At 42.5% G+C, this 18829-nt stretch overlaps 1 protein-coding gene across 2 annotated transcripts; it reads right to left on the bottom strand.

Moving 5' to 3' along the window:
• Positions 1-2874: 2874 nt before the first annotated feature.
• Positions 2875-18591, bottom strand: GDE1 (glycerophosphodiester phosphodiesterase 1). 2 transcript variants are annotated; one of them, XM_081298425.1, is made up of 6 exons: positions 18178-18591; positions 11880-12055; positions 9521-9626; positions 6965-7057; positions 6105-6316; positions 2875-4264 (listed from the first exon to the last, which is right to left on the bottom strand). In XM_081298425.1, the coding sequence occupies exons 1-6, from the start codon at positions 18436-18438 to the stop codon at positions 4117-4119; spliced, it is 996 nt and encodes a 331-aa protein (XP_081154551.1). In that variant the 5' UTR covers positions 18439-18591; the 3' UTR covers positions 2875-4116. The 2 variants fall into 2 exon arrangements, with proteins under 2 accessions (XP_081154551.1, XP_081154552.1); XM_081298426.1 differs by having other exon boundaries at positions 11880-12051; positions 18178-18315.
• Between the last annotated feature and the right edge of the window lie 238 nt (positions 18592-18829).

The following is an 18829-nucleotide window of genomic DNA, read 5'->3' on the forward strand; positions in this document are numbered from 1 at the left end:
ATGATTGACAAGGAGAACCTCTTTGATTGTTCTTAAAACCGAGGTGTTCTGGGCTGGGGCTGGGGCTCAGCAGTAGTGTACTTGCCTGGTATGTGTGAGGCACTTACTGTGTATAAATGAATAAAATCAAGATCTATCAACTAGAAGAATGTTTAAAAAAATTAAAAATAAAACTGAAGGGTTCACTAGGCCTCACCTCCACTTTTTAATAATACCATGGGCCAGGTGCGGTAGCACATGCCTATAATCCCAGTGGCTTGGGAGGCTGAGGCAGGAGGATCATGAGTTCAAAGCCAGACCCAGCAAAGTGAGGCGCTAAGCAACTCAGGGAGACCTTGTCTCTAAATACAGAATAGGTCTGGGGATGTGGCTCAGTCGTTGAGGGCTCGTGAGTTCAATCCCTGGTACCCGCTCCCCTCTGGGGGGTGGGGGAAAGACCAATAGCACCATGAACTACAGACCAAACCTTCAATACATGGGACTTTGTAGGGGTGCTTGATTCTAATCATAGAGCTTTTTCTGTGGCCATTTAATTAGAGAACCTCTGTGGTTTTTAGGATGAATAGGGAGAGCTTTATGCAGGATCTGATCCTTCAAGTGGCTGCCGTGAAAACCAGTTCATTTCTTATGAGGCAATGAGACATCGTGTGTGAAGTTCAATTATGAGGAGTGACTGAAGTAGCGAACAACTTGCATAGGTTTTTATAATCTTTGGATTGATGGCAAGTGTTAAGAATTAAGCTCATGCCAAATCAACGTTACATTCTTATGCCACTTCTTGAGGAGGAAGTTCCAATTTGAAATTGTATCATTTCCTTCAAAAGGAAGGCCAGTGCTTAAAAAAAGATGGACGATATCTTAGAAAAAAGAATTAAGCTCATTGACAGGCACTATCTTTTAGTATTGGCAGCATTTAAGAGTACCTCCCTAATTTTTAAAAATTGGGACTTTTCCATAGCATTTACATCTGACCCAACTGCTAGACAGAACCAAAGACAGTTGCTCAGGTGTGGACACAAAAGTTCTGAATTATGACTAGCACCTTAGCTGGCACATGGCTCATGCCTATAATCCCAGTGACTCAGGAGGCCGAGGCAAGGAGGATTGCAAGTTCAAGTCCAGCCTCAGCAATTTAGTGAGACCCTGCCTATAAATAAATAAAATTTTAAAAAGGACTGGGCACCCCTGGGTTAAATCCCCTGTATCAAAAAGAAAAAGTAATGCCTTACACCCGTATTGTGTCAGGGTTCCTCCAAAACACCAGCGTGTGTTTTCCAACTTGGGGACCTCATTCTCAGGCAGATCCTAATCTGTGAGGTTAGGGATGGGGTCGGAGTCTACATCTCTAACAAGTGCTGTGGGTCTGAGGACCTCGCTCTGAGTTGTGCACATCTTTTTTTTTTTTTTCTTTATCTTCCTAGCAGTCATGTTCTGCCAACATGTTTTTCAAAAACACTTCTGCTTACTTTTTCGGTTGAACCTATCACATTGTCGCTGGGAGGCAACGGGCCAGGGCTGTGATTAGCATTTGACAGATGAGAACTTGGGCACACACACGGGGAAGTGCTGTGTCTAAGGTCTCACAGCGAGTTAGAGACAGAATGGAGGACTCGCTTGGATGAGTTTCTCTAGCTCCATGGTTCCCAGACTTGAGGGACCCTGGGAGAGAAGCTTACTAAAACACTAACCACCGGGCCACAAGCAGAGTTTCTGATGCTAGGCTGGGATTTGAGAATTTGCATTTCTAACAACCCCCCACCCCTCACCCAACATTGAATACTTTATCCCAGCTGATTCCCAACCTCTTCAGTGTTGTACTATTAAATTTTGAGTAGAAGAAATGAGGTCACTAGTCTTCAGTAACTTTGACCAAAGAAGTCCCATAACCTCACCCAGACGTGATCATCAGTGTCTGTGAGCAAGGGTCTACAGTGGTTGTTTGGAGCATGTCCATAACCCACACCCTGTCCTCGAAGCTCTGGTTTACCATCTTGTTGAAGCCCATTCCCAATTTAGGAAACTGGTAGGTGTAGCTTCACTGAGAAATTGTATCTGTTAAAAATACATCTGTGTGGGACAAATTCTTGCTGAAAAAATTGCAGACACCAATCATCACATACAAACATGATTACTGTACAGTGTAGTAGATTTCACAAGCTGCTGTTTTTGTTAGCTACTTCTGCAGGCTCCTGGGACTTACCAGGCAGCCCAACGAGCAGCAGAGGATGTGAGCTCCACCTGCATTGATTTTCTCTTGGAAAGAATACTACCATGTTTTTGGCCAGCCCCTCCTTTATTATACTGAACCATGAATTCATATCTACAACCCTGAATTTTTGTCTCACTCTATAACTATTCCCAGTTTTCCTGAGGAAGCTTCCACTTGGATATATTCCATAACGCATTCCTTCAACAAACATTTATTGAGCATTTATTATATGACTGACCCTATAAGAGGTGCTGGCAATGATTTAAGATATTTCTCAGTATTGAGTCCCTGCTATGAGCCAGAGATGATAATAAACAAGGGGTAAGAATGTGAGCTCTGGCCAGGTGCAGTGGCACATGCCCATAACCCCAGCCATTTGGGAGGCTGAGACAGGAGGATCACAAGTTCAAAGCCAACCTCAGCAACTTCGTGAGACCCTAAGCAACTTAGACCCCGTCTCAAAAAAAAAAAAAAAAAAAAAAAAAGTGATTTCTGGAATTAGATCATCTGGGTTTGAGTCCCGATATTCATCACTGCTCTCTGTGACTTTAGGCAAGTTACCGAACTTCCCCGTGCTCTGGTTTCTTTTACTGTGAAATGTAATTACAATGATACCTACAGGTCAGTTTCGTTGCCAAGAGTAAATACACAGGAAACAGATCCAATACATGGTAGGCAGTCAGTGGTAATTAACAAGCATTTACATGCACTCATTTAATCATGAGGAGGTACTCTACATACTAGCCCCCTATGTTACAGATGAATTAACCTGCCCCACATCAGACTTGGCTTTCTCTGATCATAAATTCTATTATTTTTTAACTCTGTATTAAGCCTGACAAGGAAGTGTTTAGCAGTACTTATTAATGTCTTCATTGTTTATTCACATCCTTGGATATTCTTGTGGGAAAGAGCTGTGACCTAGAGTCAGACCTCCCTGGATTTGAACCCCCAACTGAACTGTGGACTCGGAGACCTTGGGAAAGTGCCTCAGTTTCCTCATCAGTAAAATGAGAATAATAACACTTCTATAATCTTTGTGAGGGTTCAATGTCAGGCATGTTAAAACCCTGGCACTGTTCCTGGCCTATAATAAACAAGAAATTTCGGTTATCATGAGATGGAGCTTGGCTACATCACCAGCTGTGAGGTTCTGAGGCTGCCCTCCTTTTGCGCAAATTTTGGTATTTTCATTTGTAAAATACGGATAAGCCTAGAGGTTCCTGGGAGCTGCCTCCTGCACCTCCACAGCGCACCTCTGCCCCCTGGTGGTTTGCAGCTCTCATTCAAGACGCTGTCAGATTCCTCCGGTTGCTTCCAAGGCTTCTCTCCCGGTGGCTGCTGCACACTGAAGCCTCACCTGAGCGGCTTCCCCAAGTTCCTTAGGGCCTCAGAATGTGATGCTGGCTACACAGTTTTCCTCTTGTGCTCCTTTTAATGACTTTATTAGTATGGTCACAAGTTTGACATCTAGAGCACACTGTTAACAGAGCTGAATACAAATATTTCAAGTAAGTCAATTACTTAGATGTGGCAAGTTTTAAAATGTCAACTCCAAGTGATCATGCAAGTCCCATGCACTACGTCTGAATCCCGACCGCACAACTCGTCTTGTGCTTATCCTGACTGGGTCTGGGTGTGGGCCTCAGCTGGGTCCGGGCGGGGCTGCTGTGCCTTTTTTCAGATCCAGATTTTGAAGAGCGACAGTGTTGAACTTGGGCATTCCATGGAGCATGGCAACACCAGGGTTTAATTTGTTCAGGTAAATATGTAATCACCCACTATTGCTTGCCCTGTTGCTTGGCCACCTGATCCCCCAGGGCTTGGGCTAGCACAAAGGGTATTTGGATCTCCCTGCATGAGGCCGACAGGCAGTTTCTGAACCTGTGTTTCCCCAGGATAAAAGTCTAGACCTGTGGGGGACAGTCTTCCAACATGCTGTCGGTGATGTAGCTGGAACCAAGGTGGGATTCGTAGTAATTTTTTTCAGCAAAGGTATTGACAGTCCAACCAACGACCTGGATTCCTTTAGCTGACCACTTCCTCAAATAGTCCCTGAAGAACAAGAAAAACCAATCCTGTTAGACATTCATTGAATGCAAACAGTGCCCAGAAAGAACTGCCGGCTGGCTCTGCACTTCCACCGCTACAGGGGCCCACTGATAACTCCCCCTTCCCAACAAATGCTCTCGACACAGCCACCGCAGGCCAGATGGGGCGTGGTCCCTGCCTCACCTCATGCTACCCTGCCTGTCTTTTCTGTATTGCAAAATATTGCTTCCCTCTCAGTTCCTGGAACGACCGTGCTTCTCCTGCCCAGTCCCCTCTTACCCAGCAGCTCTTAGTTTAGCCAGGCTGCACCCTGAGATAGAAGCTTTCCCTCCTTCCTTTCTTCTTTTCGTTTTGTGAACATAACTTTGTTTCCACCCCACTCTCTTTTAAATATTTTTAAAAATATTTGACTAACTATAGAATTATTTAAAATGCATGGACTTTTCTCTGTGGAAAGGTCACAGTGAAAAAGGTAACGGTCAAAAAACAGATAAAGCTGGCTTGGGAGGCTGAGGCAGGAGGATCGCGAGTTCAAAGCCAGACCCAGCAACAGCAAGGCGCTAAGCAACTCAGTGAGACCCTGTCTCTAAATAAAATACAAAAGAGGGCCAGGGACATGGCTCAATGGTTAAGCGCCCCCGAGTTCAATCCCTGGAGCCACTCCCTACCAAAAAAAAAAAAAGAAAGAGATAAAGCAGAGACTGGCTTTGATGAAAACCAGGCAGCAGACCTTCAAACAGCAAGTTTCCCCCGGCACCCACCTGCCCGAGACCAAGATAACAACCCCACAAAGACCCTGTGTAAATCCCTCAGAGGCTCCATGGGAGGTGGACACAGGTGTGACCATCCACCCTCCAGCATGCCAGCTTGTTGGGGTTTTGTTTTAGTTTTAGGTGGACGCAATATCTTTATTTTACATTTACATGGTGTTGAGGATCATCGAACCCAGCGCCTTGTGCATGCCAGGTGAGTGCGCTACCACTGAGCCCCAGCCCCAGCTTGTTGTTAATAAGAGACCAGGGCTTTGTTCCTTCACTGCGTCTTCAGCTTCTTAATAGAGCTCCTTGTAATACTCCAGGCAATAACCACATATTGACTGAACACTGCAGGCTTAAAACCACATGACACTTACAACTCTAATTAGGAAAGACACAGCTTGAAAACTGCCAAAAGAAAGATTCTGAGACTGCTGGCTGTTTAGGTAACGTCTCTTGGCAGAGATGGGGTGGAGCCTATAGGGTTTGAGGGAGCCTGAAAGAACCTGAAAGGAGGAATAGGGCTGGGACTCACAGGATGTCTTTGCTATGGCTCTGCCCTGGATCCTGGATTCATTTTAACAGGGAGCCAATTCAGAAATCACGCAATCCCTCTTTTACCACAGTTTTCATTTTTTTCTTTAAGATGCTCTAAAAAGCCATGAATATCTGGTCAACCTTTTTTTGGGGGGAGGGGGCGGCATAGCAGAGATTGAACTCAGAGACACTTTAAAACTGAGCTACATCCAGAACTTCCTATTTATAATTTTGAGAAAAGGTTTTGCTAAGTTGCCTAGGGCCTTACTAAGTTGCTGAGGTTGGCTTTGAACTTGTGATCCTCCTGCCTCAGCCTCCTGAATTGCTGGGGTTACAGGCCTGCGCCACCATGTCCAGCTCGACCCGTTTTGAATGAGTGAGATATACCTGAACTTTTCCCTCCTGTGGAGCTGGTGGCCTCCCAGTTTCACAGAGATATAGTGGCCTGGTGGGTCCAAACCAATCCAGGATGTCCACTACCTTAATCCTTCCATCCCAGAAAGAGCATTCAGGAAATGTGTCAGGAGAAGATAAAAAGCTTCCCAACTTACGGGGATACAAAATCCTTCTGCATGAGGAAGGCGGAGATCCCACACAGGTACCACAGGATGTTATGCATGCTCCAATCGAGCAAAATGTCCATTACTACAAACAGGAACTGCTTACAGACACCAGTGTAGCGTGGTTTCCCATCCTCTGTGTGGCTCAGGCTCCAAGGTCTGTGAGTTAAAGCTGTTATTACATTCTGATCCGTTTGTCTCATCTGAAATGAATTTCGTAAAATAAAATAATTATGTCTTAAGTCTAAAACTTCTCAGTTTAAATTTAGCCAAAGTTCTCATTCTGATGAGGTGGCCAAGGTAGCCTGTCCACTTTCTAAGTTCTCTGTCATAAACCCTTTGAGGAAATGCACGTAAATGTACGCACTGGATGTGTAGAATACACAAGAGCCCTTTCACAAAGAACCGTAATCCTACCTTTACCATGAAAAATCACAATTGCAGGATAAATATTCAGGATAAAAAGGTCACAGAAATAAGCTTTTAATGGATTCCTGATTCTCATTTCTGGCCAGAGATAATCAGAACTCAATTAGGATGGACCCATGGTCCATTAGCTCTGATCCTTTCTCCTGAGAAGAGCTGTGGGGAGGCGAGAAGGTATGAGGAGAAAGGGGTTGTGAGGAGTGAATGGGTGAGCGAAGTGGGAAGGAGCCCTGTGCTCTCCGGCTCCTCTGCAGAATGCCTCAGACAGTTTAAAGGCCTCTGTGACCAAGGAAGTTTGGGAACAGTTTTCCCAACAGCTGGACGCCCTGGGCATGCTGATGATGGCTTGCACCAGCCCAGGCTCTTCTCTGATTGTGGATAATGCACTAACGCACACTACGTACAAGAGCAACTCGGAATTTTACCTTATAGATAACTTCTGGCAAGAATGAGGAGACCATACTATTATTATACAGTTGTGGATATTCCATATATATTTTCTTTAGAGCATCAGTGGCCTGTAAAATAGAGAGATTCATATATTTAAAATCTATTCAAATGTGACAGCCCAGTCAATCATCATCGACATGTAAAGCACAGCCCTGCTGCATAAACGAGGAGTCTGCCAATATCAAATGGAGATGCTCAAAGTGCTGGTTGCTTCTGTTCCCCATGCAAACAAACGCACACCAGTCAGACCAGGAAGCAGCCAGGGCGGCTGCTCTCCCTCTGGGTGGGAGGCTCACCTCTGTGTCATGTTTTGGAAGGTGGCAGGTTGGAGGCTAGAGGGTGGAATCAAATTTTTAAAATTCTTTCCTTGTACCCTGTTTTCAGTACTAGAAACAGTCCCTTTTTGAGGGGAGAGGGGGTGGGTACCAGGGATTGAACTCGGGGCACTCCACTAAGCCACACCCCCATCCCTATTTTGGATTTTATTTAGAGACAGGGCCTCACTGAGTTGCTGAGCGCCTTGCCTTTGCTGAGGCTGGCTTTGAACTCGCGACCCTCCTGTCCCAGCCTCCAGAGTCGCTGGGATTACAGGTGTGTGCTAGTGTGCCCAGCTAGGAACAGCCCTTTTACGCCCACAATTTAGCGCCCTCTGTCTCTTCTAGATGAAGTCTGAGCCAACAGGCTGGGAACTACAGAGAGTAGAACTGCTCAGTCAGGGGGCTGAGAGGACCTGTCACCCATCACCACTATGGAGGGATGAGGGGGACTGGGAACAGATGGAGGTATTCCAACCCCCCTAAACAGCAGAGGTTTAAAAAAAATAAACTTCTTTTTATGGTAATCTAGCTATTAAATGGGGAAGAAAGGATAGAATTTGGATACTGACATCACGTAGCCCCTGGGGTTACAAGGGCAGCTGACACGACCAGGGTCCACCAGGCTCACAGGGAACAGCTGCTGCATCACAATGCTGCATCCTGCTGATTTCTGGAATGTGGCACACGGCCACAGGGACTATAAGCAACAAATGTCTTCCCCTCAAAATGAAGAAAAAAGTATGCTCTTTCACATCATGCCTCTCCCTCACTAACGAACCCAAGCGCGAGCTGCAGGACCAGAGTTGGTCTCCTGCTCTGAACTAACACACGCTCTTTGCCTACTCTACTCATTGACTGCTCTCTTCAACCCTATACGTAATTTCTTCCAGTCCTGGTGAACACCTGTGAGCAGCCTTCCAGAAAACTCAAGTAGGTGGATGTTTTTCTAAAATTTTCTTCTTAATTTTCAATTATTTATTTTTTATTATTGTCAGAGAATAAGCATGGTGATAAGTTTGCTCTGGCTAAAATGTGGGACCTACTAGATTGCCAAATGTGGACAACACCATAAATAAAGCCTGATGTGCTTATTAAAGACACACGTTCCTTGAGGTTGAGGGCGAGCATGCTTAGCATGTGGGAGGCCCGGCATTCAATCTCCAGCGCCAAAAAAGACTTTCCCAATTCCACACAAGACACTTTCAGAATCCCTTCTGTAGACTGGGTGGCCCAGTCTATTTTTCAATAGATATTCGAGCTGATCCTGACACAGATCAACTTGGAAACTTGGACGTACACAAGTATAAGTTTATCAGAATAGTAAATTAGTTATAACACTTTCCTTTTTCTTCAAAAATAGGAGTTTACTGTAATTTACACCTTTGCTCATATTTCAGGCTTTAATACCTAGTTTATTTCCTGAGACTAGAAAAAAATTTTTTTTTGCATAATCAGAACTCTACATCAGTTGATGACCATTACTGATTATAAACATTGCTAAGGGAAAAATACTCAAGTTGCTGAAATGGGGAATAAGTATATATATTTGAAAAGTTGGTTGAGAACAAATGTAAATAGAATCATATTTTCATCGATTTCTATTGCAATATATTTTTTATGAGTAGAAGCATATATTTTCTAATTATAAAAAAATTATATTTAGGAATGTCATACACATTTGAAGAAAATGTGGTAATTTTTTGAAAGATTCAGAATAAAGGTATTGTGTCCAACTACAACTAAAAAAAGCTTATGGTAGCTAACAGAATACATTCCTTTTACATAGATGTGTCCCTCTGTATCATTTTTGTTGTGTACAGTTTTGACAAAACTGTAATGTTTTGTCAAAACTGAAATGATACAGAGGGACACATCTATGTAAAAGGAACGTATTCTGTTAGCTACCATAAGCTTTAAACTCAGTAGTTTATTTCCATTAAGCAAATATAATTTGTAAAAAATGAGAAAAAAGAATAACAAAATAAATAGCTAATTTTGGAAATGCCTAGCAATTAACTGTTTTTTTTTTTTTTAATATTTATTTTTTTTAGTTGTAGTTGGACACAATACCTTTATTCTATTCATTTATTTTTAGGTGGTGCTGAGGATAGAACCCAGGGCCCCGCGCATGCTAGGCGAGCGCTCTACCGCTGAGCCACAATCCCAGCCCCTTAACTGTGTTTTTAACAAGGAAAAGTCCATGAATAAACATACCATACTTGCATGGCCTTTGACATCAAAGAAGATTGTGAGGTTGTATTGCAGGCACTCGGCCACGGCTTCCCTCAAGGTAGGGATCTTTTCATTAGGGAAATCATTCCTGAGAGAGAGGGAAGAGGATCGAGCATTGCAGGAAGAGAAGGAGAGAAACAGCCATTTTGCAAATGTCTCTCGAACAAAAGGAAAGAGCGCCCCCCTCCCCAGCTTCCCCTTGCCGACCACCCCAGAGCCAAGGGTGATTCACTGCAGGTACTTGAACCAAGTTTCGGATTTTCTTGATCAAATAACAGCAACAAAAATTATTTAATATTTAGGAAACACTAAATTTCTACTGTAACTCTACTTGTCAAAGGAGAGCTCAGGGATTTAATTTTAAGTAAATCTCCCTAATAGAACCTTATGCAGAAGAAATTCCTGAAAATACATAAATCTGTTAACTATACTACTTACTATACATCTAGTCAACTGAAACTGTTTAAAATAATTTTGTAATACATGATTTTCTGATACAGAAAATTAAGATTAAGAACCCGACATATAAGAAATTGGCTCTTCCTCTTATTTCACTCTACATAATTTAACTCTCTCTAGTTCAGAAAGATAGATTTGAATTTGTTGTTTCTTAGGCCAGTCTTGGTTTCCATGCCCACCTCTCAGGACATCCACACTGAGTTTGATTCTAGAGAAGAAACCTATGTTTCCTGAAGGTCCACAAGCTAATGATTTCATCTGGAATCAAAGAAAATGCAACCTGCTCTAGTTGTGGATCCAAGATTGGTTGTGTTGAAGAGAACAAGATAGTATATTGACTTTGATGTGATACCTTCTTAAATGACTTTTAAAGGTGATGCTGACCCTAAGCTATTTTTTGCTTTGAAACTGACATCTGATTAGCTTCAGTGTTGTTGAACTATTAAAAACACCCTTCCCCTTATACATAGCAGAGCAATAAAATATTGGGTGACAGTTAAGAGCAATTCTAGTGGCCTGGATTCTGCATGTTCAAATGTGATCAATATTCTTTCCAGCTTACACTATGATTTTCTTTAGCTGCCTTTAGCTTCTTTCTGGTCCTAGAAAAATAAGGTTAGAATCACCTTTTATGGAGGACTATAAATTCCTCAGTTGATAGATCAAATATGCAATATTCAAGGAGTATTGATCATCCTCCAAGAATTGGTATTATATGCAAATCAGCAAGCATACATTTTTCATTATTACAAAGAAGACAAGAGGAGGAATTTAAATAACCACATTCTAAAGTAAATTACCCAGTATTACGACTCTAAGGATAGGTGAAACTGTTAATAGAGGGAAGGTTACAGGCTTGTGTGACTTAAGAAGTGCTTCATTGAAGTTAATAATTGAAGGATGTGGATGTTCATCTCCCCCAAGGAATATTCCAAATATAGTAGTTTATTTGATCACAGAGCTATTTACTTGTAGAAACTTACAGGACTAGATCTGATATATGTGCTTTTGGAAGCTATGAGCTTAAATGTAACAGGAGGGGATCAAATTAAACATCTGAAAGTACTTTCAGCCTTATGGGGTTGAGAAACTGGGGGGCAACCAGAAATGACACAGTATGGCAGATTCTTCTTGGACTGGAAATTGAGATAGGCAGACTCTAGTCTTGGCTTCTTTATGAATTAGTTATTTGCCCTTGAGTAAGTCATTTAACTTTTCTGGGATTATCTCTAAGAGCAGGATTAATCGAGACCTCTGACTCAAATTTTAAGTTTAAATTTATACCTTAATTGAAAAATTCGTTTCTCAGCTGTATTAGCCACATGTGGTGTTCAGTAGCCACATGTGGCTACTACATTGGACAAAGTCAATAGAGAATACTTTCATTGTTTGCAGAAAGTTCTAAACAGCCCTATTTTGAATGATTTCTAGGATACGTTTTATACCTTAAATTTTATGATACCTCAGGGGTTGCTTATAAGGATCTGAAGAGTTTAAAGGGCTAGGTCAAATAGGGATGTTATTTGAAAGTCGGAGAGCACATGATTTGTTCCCTGATACACTTGGAGACAAGGAGACTGAAAAGCAACTTCTTTCAGCCTCATGATTCTGTGATTAAAGTCACAGTACAAACTGTTGTTAGTGACTAAACTGAGTATTATCTTGAGAGTAATTCCAAGGTCAAATTTGGCCTCAGTGGGAAAGATTAAAAATATACATGACATATTTCTGTTGTTCCTGGTGCCTGCTTATTGCTTGGGAAACCTGAATACAGTTCAAAACAAAACAACTCTCCTGAATAGAAGATGCAATTAGGAAGTGCCAGTGTCTAGCTGTGCTCTCCAACAAAGGACAGAAGAGTAAGTGACAATAAATTACTTACCTAAGTCTATGGTTGGCTGCAGGGTTAAGTTTCCTAATTTGTTCAAATGTCAAATCACACAATCGGCCAGTCCCATCTGTTGTCCGATCCACAGTGTTGTCGTGCATCAGGACAGGAATCCCGTCGGAGGTGAACTCAATGTCCAGCTCCACACCTGTCGCTCCATTCTTAGCTGCCTTAACGAAAACATCAACAATGTCAACGTCCAGTGCTTGCAGACATCACTTTGCACAACTCACAAGACCATCAGGGCTGGCTAAATGGATGGTTGTCCTTGCTTACTCCTGTCCCTTCCCCTTCCAAAGGGCAGCCCGGGCACATTTCTGTTTTCTGGGATGCTAACTTCACCTCAACTCTTACACTAAGGGGTTCCTGAAAAAAAAAAAAAACTCACTTTCCCCACTCTTCCTACTGTCACAGTGACAGATGGGGAGACTTGGGACAAGTTTTCCTTGGATGCTTTTAACTACTGGGTCATCAATGGCTTAAAATATTTAAACAAATTCCACTGTTTACCTACACACTCTGCTGGTACAGTACTGAGCACTCCCCTGTGCTTGTTATTAGTCAGATATCTCACTACTGTGGCCTCAACAAGATGAGTCAGGTTTTTGGTAGCTTAACTCCATCCTTGATAAGAGGAACACCAAGCCTGCATCTGGAGGAAACTACATCTTAACTTATGTCTGTAGCACTGGCTTTTGGTAAGTCTGGTAAAGTATATCAGCATTTATCCAAAGAGAGAATTTAGGGCCAGAACTGCAGCTCAGTGATAGAGCATCTGCCTAACATGCGCAAGGCCCTGGGTTCAATCCTTGGCACCACAAAAATAAATAAGTTTAAACACATAAAAAGAATTTGAACATTAAATTTGAGATACATTATCTAGTGTTTGCTTCCCTGGCTTCCTCATAATGAAAATGTGAAATGTTTTCATTAAAAAAAAAAAAAATCAAGATTTTAAAAATAAATAAGTTTTACAAATCAAGATTTTTTTCATTAAAAAAAAGTAGTTAAGTGTGGGGGGCTGCCCTGCCTGTGAGTTAGGCATCCCCTCTCAGCCTTGAGTAAAGGGGGTGTTGTTCTGACATTGATGTGCGGAGCAAGTGGCCTTCACCTTCACTGCACAGAGAAGTCTGCTTCAGCTCTGGACTTGAGCCTTACCCAATGGGATTGGGCAACCCCCCTTGAAACCTTATCCCCTGCCTTATTGGGTGTAGAATATTCTATCGAAAATCCTTTGTTGTCTTTTCCCTATAAATAAAGCAATTCTGGGTACACTTGCTCTCTTGCCTTCCAGGGTGCAAGAGGACCCTTGAGGTTGCAGAGCAGTTCTGCCCTCGATGGGAAAATTACTTCAGTGTCCTGTGCTTCTCACCTTTTCTTAGCTTAATGTTGCAGCCAGCTCTTTTGAACCTAGCTCATCTGGTCAGCGCCGTCGGTGGTGAGATTTAAGTCAGAGTTTACTGTACACATACATAGTTTATGTACAAATGTTAAAGGAAAAATAAAAAAATGATAGATAAGATTTATTAGGCCCATCCCCCCCTTTGTGATACTGGGGATCAAACCCAGGGCCTCACATGTGCTGGGCCAGTGTTCTACCCCTGAGCCACACCTCCAGCCTTTATTGAGCCAGGTACTATTCTAAGTGCTTTAAATGTATTAGCTCATTTGATCCTCAAAACCCAGCATTTCACGGATGAGGAAACTGAGACAAAGAAAGATTCAGAAATCTGCACAGGTAACCAGCTGAAATGTGGCTGAGGCTGCACTCTGGCCCAGTAGGCCTTTCCACCAATATCACAGATAAGAGCTAAATTTCTCCTCTCTACTCTCCTCCCTTCCTTCCCAGTAGTAACAATTATCTTAAGTTGGTATGTATCATTCTTAATCACTCCCTTTGTATATTTTATACAAAGTATCTTTGTGTATTTACTAGATATTTAAGAGCCCATAAATACCAGGCAGCACTGAGCAAATACACAGTAAACCTTCCATGAGTAGCTATTGCTATTTACTGTGACGTCTTAAACAAGGTTTTAAAAGAAATTTGGACAAATTTATCAAACATGTTCTTTACAGATTTTTCTACCTTATTTAAATTTTTTTCTATCCCCACGTTATAGATTCTTCTAAGCTTCAAAATTAGATCTTTACATACATGTCTTTTCTGAGTTTATTAAAAACCAAAACAAAAGCTCAATAAAAGAAATATCACATTAGAGTTTCTGAGACCAGAACTTTCTAGTGACTACATTTAACTTTTTTTTTAAACCAATACTTTTGTTATTCCAGTTAAACAGATAAAATGATGAACACTTGGCTCTAAGTCACATATTAATAATACTTCATTCTCATCTTTTTATTTATCTATAGAAATTTACATTATCATTATTTTTTCTTTTAGCCATACAAATTTCACATAAACTAGTTTTACACTGTATAGTTTAATTATAATACACTAATAATAGTGGCTGCTTTGAGGCAGAGGCAGGGGAGGGCATTGACTTCGAAGGGGGCACAAAGGAGTATTTTGGAAAATGGATTAAAGGGATGATTGATTACTAGGGTGTAGATACTTATCAAAATCTACCAAGTGGTATACTTTTATTGTATATAAATTATACTTCAATAAAGCTGATTGAAAAGCATCTTCATTATATTCAAATGGCTATTAAAATTTTCACTGTTTCATTACAAAGTACCTTTTAAATATTCATCCCTCTAACTTAATACACAGAAATAATTTACTCAGTGCTTTTGACAGTGGAGGAAATCCTAGATTCTACTACCAGAAATAAAAAGTGGAACAGTTTTTTTTTCCACAAAGATTTCTCAACCTGATAAAGTTCAGAGTTGCTAGCCTTTATTTCTTAACTTTGAAATTTTTTTTTACATACCTTATAATTCACCCATTTAAAGTGCACAATTCAATTTTTTTAGTGTATTTGCAGAGTTGTACAACCATTATTTACCATGATAATTTTTAAACATTTTCATTGCTTTCAAAAAGAAACTCCAAACCCATGAGCAGTTAGTCTGAATGTCTCCTATCATCCACCACTGAGCAACTGATTTGCCCCCTGTCTCCATAGATGTGACATTAGGGACACTTTATTTAATTGAATTCTATAATATGTAGGTTTTTTTTTTTTTTTTTTTTTTTGGTACTGAAGATTGAACCTACAGGCACTTAAACACTGAGCCCCATCCCCAACCCTTTTTTTATATTTTATTTAGAGACAGGGTCTCACTGAGTTGCTTAGGGCCTTGCTACATTGCTAAGGCTGGCTTTGAACTTGAGATCCTCCTGCCTCAGCCTCCCTATGAAGATCGGATGCTGGTATGAAAGAATGATGCCCAGGCCTCACTGGCCATCTGGTAACTAGAATGAGAGCTAGAAAATATGCTGCAGAACCAGATGTTCCATGATCCCAAACCGAACAGCTGTGTTAGCTATATTAACCCCCCCGAAGGCCATCCCTTCCACAAACATCTCTTGTTATATGAGACAGTAAGTCCCCTTACTGTTAGGAAGTTTGGGGCTGGGAGTGTAGCACAGTGTTAGGACACTTGCCTTCTACGTATAAGGCCCTGGGTTCTATCCCCAGCCATCACACACACACACACACACACACAAAAAAAAAAAAAAAAAAAAAAAAAAAGGACTTTATCTTATTGCAAGAGGAAACCACTGGATGATTTTTAATAAAGATAGGTTATAATCTGATTTATACTTTTAAAGTTGCATTTTGGCCCCCATGTGGAGAATGGACTGTGGGTATAATCTCACTCCTCTGCCACTGATTTTAAATAGTGTATCTGTTATTTGGAATATACTCATTTCACATTTATAAAGTTTCCTCTCTATATCTAGTTTATGACCTATTAAATTCTAGCACTGTCAGAATATCTGATTTTTCATATAGTAAAATATTTCAGAATATAAATTATGAGCTGCAAATATACAAAGAGATGAAGAATAGAAGAACAAAAAGCAAACTTCAAGGGACATAAGCTGTATATTTCTTTTTAAGTCAATACGGAGGACACAGTTTCATCTTTTATAGTCTTCATTTGGCAGTTAAATATTGTTACGACTAAAAAGTTCTTTGATAATGACCTTATACTCTAGCAAGCTGAATTACCACATCTCATTTCCTCTTAAGACCAGCAATCAATTTGGCAAAATGTTTATTGTCATTATAATATTACATAAAGATGTGCTCAACATAGACATATAAGACACGAATAGAATTCAGCTGTGATTCTCTTGCAACACAACAGGATATGGAACCTTGTGTTTGTATGTGTATTTCACAAACACGCTTCCTTGTTCATTTAATATGACTGACATACAGGCAAACACATTCTTGACCACACCACCACATCCACCAGTAAACACTTATGAATGCCTCTGTACTCAGTTAAAACTGAGATGGCCTTTAATACAACTTATGGAAAGTTAAGGTGAAATGGAAGCCAATGAAAATTATGTGTTTTTTTTCTTCCATAGTAATTTATCATTTTTCTTTTCACAACAATATACCCCCTCCAATATTCCTTCACTGACCTTTTTGAGTTTATGTACATTCATCAATATCTTTACATTTACTTTTAAACAAGAGGCTGGAAAAGCTGCCCTCACTGTCTCCCATCAAAAAGAAAGAAGCCAGGGGAGAGACACATAAGAGAAGTTTAACTTGATTATACACAAAAACTCAGATGCCCTCTACTAACGTAGATGTTGCCCCTCTTCAGAATTATTATTTTTTAACCTTTGCTCCGTTTTAAAGAATCAAGTCATCTTGGATTCTAGGCATCAATACCTTACATTAGTGGAAGTCTTACTAGGCCTTACCATATGTGGATTAGCTCACTGAATCCTCAGATCCTACCTGGTAGACACCATTATTACTCCCATTTAACAGATGGAGAAACTGAGGTCTGCCCCAGGGTGCCTGCTTGTTACTCCCTAGTCACCACCCATGGGGGATAAGTAACCTGCTCATTACGCAACAGTTTCTGTCTCTAGCTGGATGAAGAAGGCCTGTCAGAAAGTCCATGCTTTACATCCTGGAGCACATTCTAATCTACGACAGAGAACACTGGGACTTGGAATCAGAAGGCTGAATTCTAAAAGGAGCTGTGTGTTTGAGACAGTTTTCCCACCTCTTCAGTGTTAAAATAATGTCTCAAAGAAACAAGAAGATCAGATACACACTTGTCCCTTGGTATGGGGGAATTCATTCTAGGACTGCCCACAGATATATCTGCATATGTCCTACAGATGTTCTCCTAAATACTTTAAATCATCTCTAAATTGCTTATAATACGTGATGCAACCTAAAAGCTATGTAAATGGTTATAATCTAATGTTCACTACAGATGCAATAAAAAAAATTGTTTTTGAGTACAGACTGCATTTACACAGATGCAAAAGTGCTTAATCCACTGAAAAATCCCTCTTATTATGAAGTTAGGAGATTGCCAAGATCTGGGAGCTATCATGATTCTCAGGAGTGCCTTGTGGAAAAGGGAAGCAAAAATTGACCGGGAGTCCGGGAGTCCAGGTGCCAAGTTGGTGTCACTGTAAATATGTGTGTCTGGAGAGAAAGGTGACAAGGAAAACGACCCAGGTTAATTTAGAGGCCAAGCAAAGACATCTCTTGAGAAGAGTGATCCACTTAGATTAGCCTCATTTACTGATCAAGATCCTATTAGACCTGGTCCATTTCCTCCTTCAATTCACGCACCGGATTTCGTTGTTCCTTTAAGTCAGACCACATACTGGCGCCTCTGTCACTTTAACATTCCAATGTCATTCTCATCTCAGGACCTTTACACTGCGATTTCCTTTTCTTGAAACACATTATTTCCACCCCCCCCCCCTTGGCTGACTCTTTCTCCTGGTTCTGGATTCAGTTCAACTATCACTTCTTTTTGAGAGGATTTCTCTAATACTCCCTCCCAGTCATTCTCTAATCTCATCACACTGCTACTTAATTGCACTTTTTCACTCTCTTAAAGTATCTCCTGTGTGAGTCTTTTCCCCCAAGCTGATAGAAGCCCAGGGAAAGCGGGGACCCTTTCCGCAGGGCGCGCAGGGGCCAGGTAAATAACTGCTGGGTTCTGTGAAGACCCGGGGCCCGAGGCTGCCCGGCGTGGGGGGTGGTCCAGGGGCGCTGCAATGCACCCGGGGTGGGCGACCGGGAGAGGACCCCGGGGAGGTCGCAAGGACGTGGACAGGCCGGGCTCCAGGAGGGCCGAGGGGCGCGAGGCGTGGGGGGCTCACCTGCCGAATGGCCGCCAGCGTGTTCTCGGGCGCGTCGTGGCTGCCACCGCGGTGGGCGATGGCGGAGATGCGGTCCCGGGGCTTGAGCACCTGCAGGGCCCTGTCGGACGGCACCTGCTCAAAGCTGAAGAAGCGCAGCAGGACGAAGAGGCTGCCGGTGAGGAGGCAGGCATTGAAGGGGCTGCGCGTCACCACCAGCAGCAGCAGCAGCAGGAAGGAGAAGGGGCCCAGGAGGCCCCCCTGGTCCTCCCACAGCCACATGCCGGCGCCCGCACCGGCACGGACGGGAAGCCCGGACCCGCCGGGCTCCTGGAACCCGACCGCGAGAAGCGACCCGGAGAGGCCAAGGCACTGGCCGCAGCGAGCACCCTCCGACCGGACCAGCGCCGCACAATGGCGGCGGAAGACACCTCCAGGGAGGGAGCCCGCGGCCCAGCCAATCAGCGGCCGGGATCTCCAGCGCTAGGGGCGGAGCCGCTGCCACGGCAACGGGGCGGGCCCAGGCCCCAGGCTCGGGTTCCAAGCCGCCTTGGGCTCTCCCGGGTCGGGACTTCGGCCCCCACCCCAGCCCTCAGACACCTCCGGCGGGGAGGGGCGGGGTGGGGTGGGGAAGAAGGCCAAAGATCTTAGTCTGCCCTCCAGGAAAGTGAAG

This window comes from Spermophilus citellus, assembly GCF_964194105.1.
Source record: "Spermophilus citellus genome assembly, chromosome: 6".
Taxonomy (NCBI): Eukaryota; Metazoa; Chordata; class Mammalia; order Rodentia; family Sciuridae; genus Spermophilus; species Spermophilus citellus.